Genomic DNA, 12815 nt, shown 5'->3' with positions numbered 1-12815 from the left:
GTGCGTCAGGGGAGAAAGCAAGAGACAAGACTAAATACGTGGCTATTTGCTATGCGCTTGTGGGAGCTTACATATAGCTTACATATTGCTATGCGCTTGTGGAAGCTTACATATAGCTATTTTTGCTGACAGCAATGAGTTTCTCTGCGTAAGTTTGTGGGGTGCATGTTTCCTGTGCATCTACCCAAATGTTATATGAGAAAACTCCAGCTTTCCCCCCCTTTTTTCTCTTCCCTTCTTAGAAGTTTTGTTTTGCTGAAACTCACAATAAAATATTGCTTTAAAACAAAAAGTCGGCTGGGGGTGGGGCAGTGGGGAGGAATCCTGCACTGCTTCCAGTTTAGTCCACACTCAGGAGCTGGTAAGGAGACAGAGAAGCTTGTGGGAAGCGCTCTCGCTCTCTCTCTCTCTCTCTCTCTCACACACACACACACACCCACCCCCCACATGTCCCTATCTGGATCGGGACCACCATGAGCCACAGGGCCGCAGAACTTTCCCAACTAGCAGACACCCCGTGCGGGTTCGCCACACAGTCATGTGTGCATGTGGGTGACGCTAACTCTCCGTCACACCCCACAAGATCACCCTAGAATAGGTTAAATTGTCAGGCTCAGCTGTGGGGTTCCAGCCCCACCTGGCTGCAAAGCTCCCCCAGTGATACCGGGACAGCCCCGGGCGATCTGCCTCACGCAGAGCAAGACTGAAACGGGGTCAGAGGACCCCACGGAGGCCGCCACGGGGTCCTTGCTGGAAGGAGTGTGGCAGGACAGCTCTTCCTTCCTGCCTGCCTGCCTGCCTGCCTGCCTGCCTGCCTGCCTGCCTGCCTGCCTTCCTTCCTTCCTTCCTTCCTTCCTTCCTTCCTTTCCTTCCTCCGCCTCCCCCTTTGGGCTTACCATTATGGACCTGGAGCGATGGTATGGCTGGATGACGGGCAGTCCCAGCGGGGTCACCCACTCCACGCTCCATCCGGACTTCGCAATCAGCCGCGCGCTCTCCGTTAGCCAGGCCTGCAGGGAGAGAAGCCACCGGCAGAAAGTGCTTAGGGACGTCCAGAGAGCAGTGGCACGAGGGAGGCCAGAAGGAGCCGCTTCCAGCTCCAGAGCTGTCTTCCGGGCACAGAGCTGGCATTCAGGAGGGTCCCGGGCAGGGCCTCTGGGGCAGAGGGTCGTGATGAGTCTCTCTCGCAGGCTGGGATGCAGGAAAACGAGCGAGACGGTCCCTCGGCAGGAGGGAGGAAGAGAGAGCGCAAGCGCATGGCGAACCCTGGTGCAGCGATCGTTCTTGCAACGAAACTGACTAAAGCTAGCGTACCTGTATTTCTCGGGTCGCGGAGAACATCTCCTTGAGGCTGTGGAAGACTTTCTGGACTAGGTAGAACGATGCTTCCCAGACATATTCCTAGATTCGGAGAAGAGAAGACAGAGACCATTTGGAGCAGAAGCAGCGAGCTTCAAAAGCTTTCTTTATTGAGGGCACAAATTCATGCAAGGTCACGCAGGGAAAAGGCGGCTGCTTGCAGCGTCCTCTTTTCCACAGAGACTGTCCTCTCTTGCCCATTGGCCAGTAAGACCACAGAGGAAGGTTGCAGGGGGAAAAGCCACTGAAATCCTTCTTTTAAAAACTACACAGGGGCTGAACAAGTCAGATTCAGCCCTCAGACTGGAGCAGCAGCCTCAACAAAGACAGTGCCACAGAGCGGCCCAAATCCAGCCGGAATGCGAAGGCCATTACAGCCTTTCTAAAGGCCATCTTTTGGGGGGACAGGACAAAGCCTGAAATGTGTGTGTGTGGGGGGTGCATAACATGCATAAGGCTGTAGATTTTTTGTCTAAACATGCATAGGATTGCAGGACCTGGCGCTTGAGAAATACGCCACACCTTTCATCATCTTCTCTTCCCGGCTTCCCATAGCCGCCGTATCACTTGCAGCGTGGAAGAACCCGCCGAAAAAGCTGGGCTTGGACAGGGGGTGTGCATGACGGCGAACACACTTACTGGGGGGAAGTCGTCGATCTCCTTGAGGCGCTTCTCGATCTGGAGGCGGCCCCCATAGCGGGTGACCCCGTAGACAACCGTCATCACTGTCTGTTTCACCACCTTTCGGGTGATGAAGCCCTCCAAGACCTGTGCGATTTTGCTGCCCTGGCTGGCGTCTAGTTTCCGGAACTCCTCCACCTGCAGGGGTTGCGGGGGCAGAAAGCGGGGGCAAGACGAAGCTCAGCAAGAGGGCTGAGCTCAGCCCTGGGCGGGGGGGCTCCACCACGGTGGCTTCCCGGAACCTCCCCTTCTCTCCCAGCCGGCACCCATGCAGCGTTCCCCCCATTTTGGCAGTTTTTCCAGTCATTTTGTAAAGCTTCTCTAAAGGAAAGAAGAGCTTTCAGAGAAAAACGCCGTGTTTGGGGTTTCCCTGCCCCCGTTGCTATTAGCCACACCCAGCTATGGGCCACGGCCCCAGGACCCTCTCGGAAATGGGACCGAGCCTCAGCTGGAAGCGCTCTGGCACCCCAAAAAGGGAGGTGATTTCAACGGGATGGCATTTTATCAGTCTCCCTCTGGAGGGCGGTCCAGGGAAGAGAAGCGGCCTCTTGCACGAAAGCACCATGAATTTCGATGCCATCAAGGCAGAGCATCCGACTTGTCTGGTGCAGATGCACGCACCTGATGGGGGGGCAATGAGGAGCATCGGGTGCATTCGGGGCGGGGGATCACCACCCCGCAGGCCTCACCTTCTGGGCTACCCCGCTGTAGACATCCTGCGGCACGGCACTCGGCATCAGGTTCACCGAAGCTGCGCCCACGGTGTCCCTCCCGAGAGCCGCGTAGTGCTGAAGCCCGTTGCAAGACCCGTCCTACGAGGAGAACGCAGCGCTGGAGAAGCGGCCGGCCACGCAGCGGTGGACAAGATACTGAGGCCCACAGGACTGCTGGGAATGATGGGAGGAGCAGTCCTGCCCGAAATCTGGAGCTACAGGGCTGGGGAAGGCCACGGAAGCGGGGCTTCTGCCACGCCGGCGGCGTTACCAAGTGCAGGGTCCCTGCCCCGAAGCCATTCCAGCATGCAACGGGAGACGGGCAGCAGGAGGCAGGGAGGAGGCGGGGGCTGCCCTTGCCACGGGCCACACACGGAGTGGAAGCCCCTTCGGCACCTCACCGACTCGCTCACCTGATGGACGGGGAAATGGGACACGTATGCAGCAGGGTCCGGGGACCTCACTGCCTGGGCGATCTCCATGCAACACGCCAAAACCTGCCAAGGTTCGTCCGTGTTCATCCACCACTTCTTGCCCTGGAGGGGAAGGGGAGAGAGACCCTAAAAACATGCCCATGCAGGGACAGGGGAGCTGAACTAAAAAGGTCGATGGAACCCCGAGGTGGGCAAAAGGCTTCTCTCTGGCCCCAAAATAATTACATACGGGGAAAGAAGTGTAAGGGGAGAGGAGTCCACCCCTCAGAGAACTCCCTGGGAACTGGGTGGGGTCTGCGGCCACGGAAGACTGGCTGGCTGTAAGGCTGGTGAGCACGGAATGGAGTAACTAGGAGAGGGTGTGGCTGGCAAAGCTCCACACACCCCGCAGAAGAGCAAACCCCCACCCTCTGGTCCCCTCCCCAGGGACCACCAACCCTTTGGCTGCTTCCCTGCTCTTGTGCTGATCTTTCACACATTCTAAATGGCTGAACTGCCTCTCTTGAAATGTACAGATGTAATGAAAAACACGCTGGTGCACCAGCCCTGCGTCACTGTTGGCTTCAGGACAGAATCCCTGCGAGTTTCTCTGTACTGAAGCTCAGGGATCCAACAACTCTGCCATGAGGCCTAGAAACTTTATGTGCCGTTTTAAACAGAACTGGAGATTCACAGTTGAAGCCCGCAGCCGACACCCTGTCCAACGCTTCAGCAGGGAAATGGGCACCGGGGCTAAACACCCCTGCCCGAGCAGTGCTCGGGGCACCTCCAGCGCGGACTCACCGCCAGGGGCCGGTCCGCGGAATCCAAGATGTCGTCCATGATCTCATCGGCATAGCACAGCCGGTCCTGCAGCGAGTTCTTCTTCTTCAGCCCCGTGAGGTTGATGAGGTGGATCTTCAGCCAGTTGAGGCCGTGCGGCCCCAGCGGCTTCCCCTCGGCGAAGGACAGGATGGCGCGGGAGAGGTCGCTGCCCAGGTGGTTCAAGTGGGGCGGGCAGGGGTAGGTCCTCCCGCGGAAGTCCATGTTGTGGGGGAACCAGAAGGTCTGGCCCCGCATGTGCTGGGCGATGGAGAGCTTGTAGAGCCCGTTCATGCGCAGGCTGTGCATCTCCATGGCCTTCTTGTGGCAGCGCGCCATCTCCCTCTTCAGGGCCAGCTGGCCCAGCGGCTTCCCGTCGGGGAGGCACCGGAGGGGCTGGGGGGCCTCCGAGGGTGGGGGTGGGACGCCCAGCTTCTCGTCGCCCTTGTCGTTGAAGAGGGAGACGATCACGTCCAGGATGGCGCCGTTGATGCGCCAGGGGCAGTTCCCCAGCTGGTTGAGGGCGTCCATGACGGGGAACAGGTCGCTCCGGGGGACCTGTTCCAGCAGGAGCTGGTGCTGCGCGGCCTCCTCCACGGAGCGCATCAGCCGGGTGGAGCTGAGGATGTAGGCGCCGAAGTGAGGGGACACCCACGGCACCGGGGGGCACAGCGTGGGGATGACGTAGCTGTCGAAGGTGAGGGTGGTCTCGGCCGCGTTCAGGAGGAGACGGGTCAGCATGGGGTGGGGCTTGATGAACCCGATCTGTGGCGGGAGGAGGACGTGTCTCTGAGGACAATTCCGGCCGCGTCTCACCCGGCCTTCCTGGGACGGCCGAGGTAACTGGTCCAGACAATCCCCCCGGCTGGCAGCGACGGCTCCTAGGCCGTGCCCTTTCCCCCGGCAAAGCGGGGGAGCTGGTGGCTACGAGAGGGAGGGGCTTTTTCGTGGTGGCACCCTGGTCTTCACGAAAGATGGAAAGCTCTCCCTGCTTATGTAGGATCATTCTGTTCTTCAAAAAGAACAAAAACCGAACCAGGGAAATCATGCAAATCAACAGCATCAATCACGCACTGATTAAGCAAGCTGCGATCAGCAAATGTATCCATATTTAGACAAAAAAGTCATACCATCCTATGCATGTTCAGACAGAAAATGCTCCTAACATCATATGCATGCTCGGACAGGAAAACTATAGGTCCTATGATTTAGCTGGCTGGGATTTCTCTCTAAACATGCATGGGATGTATATAGGAAGAAATCACACGAGTGACATAGAAAGCGTTTGCAAATATATCGCTTCCCTCAGGCGTTGGGTCTTTACCTACCTGCCGGCCGCTGCGGAAAGAGTAGACGTGATAGAGGACGGGAATGAGTCTCTGCTCCAGTCCTGGACTCAAGAGATTGCTCTGCATCTTCAGCTCCTGGACCAAGAGCTCCACCAGGTGAAGGCCGACCTGCACCAGCAGCGAATGGGGCCAGGGAAGCTCCTGCTTGAACAGGGAAGGGCTGCAACCAGCCTCGGTCGCAAGCTGCTCCCAGTACTCCCGTGGCAGGAGATTATCCGGCTGCGGGGGAGCAAAACAGTCTTGAATGCTCACGCCAGAGATGAAGACCCCCCAACTCTGCTGCTGAAAGGCCCAACCAGAAAGCAGAACCAAGAATCTTGTGTCTGAGCTTGGTTTTCTCCTCTGCCCTCCTCATCCCCTTTCCTTTTCTGTTGTGTCTTTGAAATTCTAAGCCAGTGAGCCGGGCAATCTCATTTCTTACCTTCGGAAGCCTCTTAGGGCCCTGGCTGCCCCTGCCTAGACCCACCCCGTTCCTCCTGACCACCAGTTTGCTGTCTCCCTGCTTTTGTGCAATTCCCTACCACCCCCCTTAGCAAAAGTGGACCCGCCTCTCCTACAGGCCCTGTGCGCCCACCCCTTTGCGCCCAGCCTTGCCCACCCCCAGAACAAGCCCCCACCAGGTGGGCCTGCAGGCCACACACGAGCAGGAGCACCAACACCTCTGAGAGGGCCAGGGTGGGACCCCGCCTCCAAGAAAGCCGCGACCAGCGGCTCTGCCCCACAAAAGCAAGCCGAGGAGAAAGACCTTGCTGTCCTTGGCGAGCAGCTGGACGTAACCCTTGTAGACCTGCTGCATTTTCTCCACCACTCGGCTCCTGGACTTCTTCTGCAGAGTGTATTTATTGAACACCTTGGTGCCCAGATCCCGGGCGAAGGTCGTAAGGGACTCCCCTTGTGGGGGGATCTGGGAGGCAGCCTGCAAAGCCAGAGCAGGAGGGAGGAGGCATGTGGGTTTGGCCCGCAGCAGCCTGCCAGCAGGATCATTTCATAGTATTTTAAAAATGGGGAACCCTTCCACCAAAAAGGGGGGCATGCAAATGCATGCACACCCTGTTCACACCTGTGGACCTTCCCCCCGTTTCTTTTAAAGCAGAAATGAATCAGTGCTGTCCAACGGGGAATACAGAAGGTGAGAAGCAAAGTGAATCATTCCATCAGCCCGTCTGAAAGACACCTTCGAGGGTAACCCTATGCATCTACCCAACGGCATTAGAGGAAAAGTGTATTGACTATATTTAAATCTTGCCTTTTTCCTACAAGGAATCCAAGACAGCTGGCATAATCTCTCTCCTCTCCTCTTTGATCCCCACCTAGGATGTAGGCAAGGCTGAGAATCCATGACGGTCCAAAGCTGCCCACAGGCTGAGCAGTGACAGAAACTGGATCAGCCCCACAAGCCCCAGTCCGACACTCCAACATTAATGGGCCGCACAGCTATGCCTGATATTCCCCGTGCCTACACATTTGGCAACGCTCAGTAACTGCCTCTTTTGGGGGTGAGATTATAATACGGATAAACTTTACACTGGGAAACTCTTTAATAGTCACTGATGTACCCCCAACTCTCTGTCTGGTTCTTGAAACTAAACACAGGGTCACATAGAAAAAATAGATTTTCTGTGCCCTCTTCCCCTTGAAAAGGCTGAAATTAGAATGCTGGGAGGATAAGTCAACAAGCCTTCTGCCAATGGAATGGGGAATATTTAGGCACCATTCATAAATCCATGGGTATTTGGCCCGCTGTTGCTAAAACACAAATAAAACTGTTTTCACTGATAGCAGAGTATTTCTCTGCCCATCATAAAACAATATACAAGCACACATGTTGTGTGTGTCCGTTCTGTAATTTATCTGTCAAACTGATCAGATGAAAATATAGAAAAGCATCTTTGTTCCCTTTCTTTTTTCTCTCCCCTTTTCCTTTCCTGTGTTTTTATGCACAATCAGAAGTTAAGTTTTAGGAAGCATGGCTCTGTCTCTGCACCCTCTTGGTGGGGTGTTCAGCAATTTGTACCTGCACCAAGATGTCAACATACACCTTGTCCTCCAGCAGGCAGAGGAAAGGAAGGAGGTTCGGGCCCGATTTCCGTTGGCCAATGTGCAGCTTCGATTTCCACAGGCTCTGGAGGAGAGATGCCTGCCACTGGGAACGGAGCGTGGCCAGCTGTTTCCGCTGCACAAAAAAGGAAAAGACAGCAATAATGAACCCACACGGGGTAAACATAAAGCGGGTACTTTCTATCATATGTGGTGGACTTGTGATAATGCAAAAAAAGTGTTGGATTAAAATACGTAAATGGCTGGAGGAAATACTACAAAAACCCTTTGCTTTTAAACCTGAAGTTTTCTTGTTAGGCATCATACCGGAAGATATTAACAGACGGGAAATGTACTTGATGTTACACCTAATCACAGGGGCGAGGACTGCGTTTGCTCAATACTGGAAAAGTGAGGAGCTGCCCACCGAGGGATTGATTTTAAGAAAGATCTTGGACTGCGCAGAAATGGATAGATTGACTTTATCATTGAAGGAGAAAGAGGACACTGACTTCTATCAAACTTGGGACTCTTTCTATAATTGGCTGGAGAAACGGGACTTGGCGTAAATTTAGAGATGTTTTCAAATTATTATAAACTGATTTGAATTTGACTATAGAATGTTAAAAAATATGTAGTAGGGGTTTGACCCAGTAAATCCGATGTATGTGATGTCTGATGTTTTTTAGTATTAGTTTAAAATTTTAATATTGTTTTTTAAAAAAATGAACCCACATGGGCCCCAATTCCCCATTTCACGACCTCACAAGGCGTGTGGCTTTGAGGAGCAGAATTTCAAAGGCTGACCTGGCCCAGGTTTCTGCGAGCGCAATGGGCCACCGGCTGCCCATGGCAAAAGCGCAGGCAGCAGGCCACGAGTGCAACAGCCCATCCCGTCCACGGTCCCCAGGAGCGCCGCACGCAGGTTTTACCGCTTGGACCACGTAGTTTGTCACGGGCTTTCCCGCCTCCACCGAGTCGATGGCGACCGTGTCGGACGACTCCATGGCTAATTGCTTCTGGAACTTCTCCTGCAGCTCTTGCACCGTGAAATTGAGCTTGGGGTAAGAGACGTCGTTCTTCTGGGGAGGAGACCAAGAATGGGGGGCGGCGGTTTGTTGGGGGCCACTGAGCAAGGAGGTGGGGCAGGCAGGCAGAACCCAAGGCCCACCGCTTCAGCCCATGGGCCGCACTCCACTTTGGAGGTTTGGGCCTGAGATCGTGTTTCACAGAGGCAAGTAAAACATGCGGCGTTTTGGGCCAGCCCCGGCTGAACAACAGACGATGCCGGTGAAGCTAGCCGGACACCCGCACCATTGGAGAGAAGAGCTATGTGGAATGGGAAAAAGCAAGGACAGAAGTGCCATGAGCCAGCCCCCGCCTGACCGCGGGCACCAAGCGTCCGCTCGGTAGAAGTCTGGGCACTGTGAAAAAGGCAGAAGTTCACGCTGTGCCCAGCCGCTTCCACTGACCTTCGTGTAGAAGTTCTGGATCAGGGGAATCGTGCAGGTTTCGTGCAGGTAATGCGGCAGAGAGGGGGAGAAATCCGGTTTGACTTTCCGGATGGCTTTGAGAGCCATCTCTACCTCGTCATCCTCAAGCACTGAGTCTCGGAAGAGATCCTCCAGGCAGATGTGGCTCTCCTCGAGCTGCTTGAGGCACCTGGGGGCAGGTGAACAGCAAAGGGAAGTTGCAAGCTGTGGGTGAATTCATTGCCGACGGTGCAGGGCCTCTGCTTAGTCGGAACAGCCGATTCCTATCAGGTCAACCGAGGACTGCTACACAATATCTAGATGCAGACACTCTTCAGTTAATTGTGGTGCTGGAGGAGACTCCTGCGAGTCCCTTGGACCGCAAGGTGATCAAACGGTCAGTCCTAGAGGAGATCAACCCCGACTGCTCTTTGGAAGGCCAGATTCTGAAGATGAAGCTCAGATACTTTGGCCACCGAATGAGAAAGAAAGACTCCCTGGAGAAGAGCCTGATGCTGGGGACGATGGAGGGCAAAAGAAGGAGGGGACGGCAGAAGACGAGGTGGCTGGATGGGGTCACTGGGGTGCTGGGTGTGAGCTCCGGTAGACTCCAGGGGATGGTGGAAGGCAGGAGAGCCTGGAGGAAGGTTGTCCATGGGGTCGCAATGGGTCGAACGCAACTTCACGACTAGCAACAGCAACCAGCAACCCAGAGTTAACTCCTCTGCTGGCTGATTGATTAATCTAAAGAGTAAGGGATGTTAGCCAGTTCCTGGGTGGCCCAAGTAAAGGTTGCATATTCAAAAAGCCATAAAATACATCTTGGCAAATCGAGGCTCAATTAACCCATGACTTGCACCATTAAACATTAGCTGGTTCATCATCTTTACATTTTTACAAATATTGCAAACCAAAAATCTCCAAAATGAAGCATATTAAATGCTATTTCATTCACCATTTCAGGTCAGATACACCTAAGAACTTCAGAGGGAAAAAATCAATAAGGTCTATTTAGGGTTTTTCCTACTTAATACAAGTAAAATAAACACACTCATTTAAATGTCTTTCCAGGGCATCAGGAAATTCCCCCATATAAAATGACACTTCTGCCCTGCACAAAGGACCTTAAGCTAATAGGCATGAGAAACTTTTCCGGTTCTAACTTTTCCAGGAAATGGACGTCACTTCCTTCCCTTTGCCTTTCTGAAGTCGCCTGGCTTGATGGCCACTCGGACAGCTGTTCTTTACCTGCTGGTGATAAAGGTGGCTGCGTCGGATCGGCCCATGCAACTCAGGGCGGCAATGTAGGAGTCCCGGTTAGGCTCCAGCCCAGCCTGCTCCAGCAGGGAGAAGACAAAGCAAACCTCATGCAGGGAACCCTAAGGAGAGAATGCCTTTGTTCACTCAAAGTCCATTTTTTCAGCCACCTCTGAGGTCGAATCCACTCAAGCACAATAAAAGTGGTGAAAACTTGTGCAGAACGTGTACTGTTTGGAAAAGGGTCCATCAAGTTTCTGATTTTTATGACAACCTGGTTCTCCCACGTCCCAATCCAACACACTATCACTCTCCTATGCTGATGGATCTTCAGATTAGACCCTTTTTTACAACTTGTGACACAAACTGTTTCCAGGAACAAGGGGCCAGGTTCCCTTTCTCTCCTGCTGGGAATCCAAAGTGGCTAATGCTGATGCACGATTATCCTCACAACCACTCTGAGAGGCAGGTTAGGCAAAGAATCAGAGACTGGGGTCTCTGCTGGGGAGACCCTTCCCCTTGAGGAGTGAGGATAAAGGCCCTGGCGGCAGGCGAGCAAGAGAAGTCTCTGTGGGTGACGACAAGGCATGCGGCAGGTGGGGACAGGAGAAGGGAGCTTGGCCCACACCTGTTTTAGGCCTCGGAAGCGGCTGCAGAACACTGAGCGACCAGAACAACCAGCGGATGCGGCATCGCCTGAGTGCACTCACCCGGCCCCCAAAACATCCAAGCAGCCCCCATTCTGTGCCCACCAAAGTTCCTGAACTGAAAAACGGGGAGGTTCTGGAATGCAAGGCCCACCAGCCGCAGCAAGTATGGCCCATGGCTGGGGATGCTGGGAGCGCTCATCTGCTGGGCTGCCTGTTCTGGCGTTATGGTACCAGGATCCTCAAGGCAGAGTCGGTTCCTCCGTCATGCTTATTTTATTTTCACAATGGCCCTGCAGGATAGGCCAAAGCCAGGCAGAGGTGGGGCAACCGGCCCAAGGCACCTGGGGCAGAACGCAGGTAGAGGGCTTTGAAATGGAAGCTGCCCCTCCCCCCGACCGATGCACTGCCACCCCGAATCCTCCTGTGACCCACAGGAACGAGGTGGAACCGGAGAGAAAGCAACGAGCGAGACTCTCCGTGCGTGCCCACAGGGCTGCCAAACCGCCCCTCCGAGGCCCCAGGCGGGGCACGAGGCCCTTACCTGCTTGGCGTATGCGTGCAAGAGCAGGTTATATGCATGGATGTCCAGCTGCTTCTGCCGCTTCAGGGAGCGGTGGTAGAACATCAGGCACTGCTGTGCCCGATCCAGCTGCTTGAGAAAAATGCAGGCATCCAGGTAAGCCAAGAGGGTGAGCTGGGCGTTCCGGTAGCGCCCTGCCGTCTCCGCAGGTGCCTTCTGCAGGCTCACGACGTGTTTCTGCAGGTCTCCCGGGGCGGGGCTGCCCTGCGGCAAGCCAGCCGGGCACTTCTCTGCAGAGGGGTCCCTGACCTCGGCCACCTGGGCATCGTTCTGCAGTTTCGAGGCCTGCTCCCGAGCCGGTTTCGAGGCCTGCTCCCGAGCCGGTTTCGAGGCCTGCTCCTGAGCCGGTTTCAAGGCCTGCTCTTGAGCCGGTTTTAAGGCCTGCCCCTGAGCCGGTTTTAAGGCCTGCCCCCGAGCTGGTTTCAAGGCCTGCCCCTGAGCCGGTTTCAAGGCCTGCCCCTGAGCCGGTTTCAGCCTCGCCGGCTCTCTGGCTCTGCTCTGGCCGACCTGGTTCTGAGCTGCGGCAAGATCTTTCAGGACCGTCTGGGTGCTGATGGAGAACTTGGCCTCCAGTCTCAGCTCTCGCTTGTGCTTGATCATCTTCTCCCGTTTCAACTTTTCCTTCCAGCGGCTGGGCTTGGTAGCCTCCTGCGTGTTGGACTTCGGGAAGGGCTCATTGCAAGTCAGGCCGGGCACAGCTTCTCTCTGCAGTAGGCCTAGGCGAAGGAAACTGGTCCAGCTGGTTCGAGAAACGTGAACTTTCTCGAATGCCACCTCCGAGACATTGTCGGCCTCGGCCTGCAGCTGCTTCACTCGCGCCTCCAGGACTACATGGAAGGAAGGAAGGAAGGAAGGAAGGAAGGAAGGAAGGAAGGAAGGAAAACAGGGAAGATCTTTTGCCAGGATCATCTGCACTGATTCCTCAATGCGCAATTACGCTTTGCACTTTTCCCATTTGCTGGCTGCCTTTTCAGTGAGGATGCAGAAACCGCTCAAGTTCAAAGCCACATTCCAATGGTGGGTGCAGCTAACAGCAAAATGGAAAGGGCCAAAAACACGAACATATTTTAGTGCCAGTGGCAAAGAATTATGAGTAGTGTGTCCATCCCGTAGGAAATGGAGAAGCAGCACAAAAGCCAGTAAACCGCTAAGGAAGTGGTGATAATTTTTCTGTGTTTCCATGCTTTTCAGTCTTTTCAGGGAGTTTTTTAAATAAAAAATGCAAGCTTGTGTATTTAAAGATTCTGATTTTACCTTGGCTTTTACTGTAGTTTACCATTATCATTCACCACAGACGGGGACTGCAGCCAAGAAATTAAAAGACGCTTGCTCTTGAGGAGGAAAGCTATGGCAAATCTAGACAGCGTACTAAAAAGCAGAGACATCACCCTGCCAACAAAAGTGCGTATAGTCAAGGCGATGGTTTTCCCAGTTGCAATGTATGGCTGTGAAAGCTGGACCATAAGGAAGGCTGAGCGCCAA

General features: G+C 54.5%; 2 protein-coding genes across 2 annotated transcripts in view; one reads left to right on the top strand and one right to left on the bottom strand.

The window, feature by feature from the left end:
- The window catches only part of HCN2 (hyperpolarization activated cyclic nucleotide gated potassium and sodium channel 2), a 26441-nt gene extending 25848 nt beyond the window's left edge, over positions 1-593 (top strand). The window contains exon 10 of the mRNA XM_044455907.1: positions 584-593. Within this exon, the coding sequence (XP_044311842.1) occupies positions 584-593 (10 nt within the window). The remainder of the gene's footprint in view (positions 1-583) is intronic.
- Positions 594-860: 267 nt separating this feature from the next.
- POLRMT (RNA polymerase mitochondrial) overlaps positions 861-12815 on the bottom strand; it is a gene marked incomplete at its 3' end in the record, with an annotated part of 15064 nt that continues 3109 nt past the window's right edge. Inside the window, exons 3-15 of the mRNA XM_044455944.1 lie at positions 11295-12160; positions 10095-10225; positions 8847-9036; positions 8307-8456; positions 7352-7510; positions 6083-6253; positions 5317-5556; positions 3971-4753; positions 3167-3289; positions 2730-2852; positions 1999-2178; positions 1315-1401; positions 861-1010 (exon numbers count right to left, since the gene is read on the bottom strand). Of these exons, the coding sequence (XP_044311879.1) occupies positions 861-1010; positions 1315-1401; positions 1999-2178; positions 2730-2852; positions 3167-3289; positions 3971-4753; positions 5317-5556; positions 6083-6253; positions 7352-7510; positions 8307-8456; positions 8847-9036; positions 10095-10225; positions 11295-12160 (3353 nt within the window). The remainder of the gene's footprint in view (positions 1011-1314; positions 1402-1998; positions 2179-2729; positions 2853-3166; positions 3290-3970; positions 4754-5316; positions 5557-6082; positions 6254-7351; positions 7511-8306; positions 8457-8846; positions 9037-10094; positions 10226-11294; positions 12161-12815) is intronic.

This window comes from Varanus komodoensis, unplaced genomic scaffold (genome assembly GCF_004798865.1).
Source record: "Varanus komodoensis strain SLA01 unplaced genomic scaffold, ASM479886v1 scaffold80, whole genome shotgun sequence".
Classification (NCBI taxonomy): Eukaryota; Metazoa; Chordata; class Lepidosauria; order Squamata; family Varanidae; genus Varanus; species Varanus komodoensis.
Note: the sequence above shows the minus strand (reverse complement) of the source record. Positions and strands in the feature narration are given on the sequence as shown.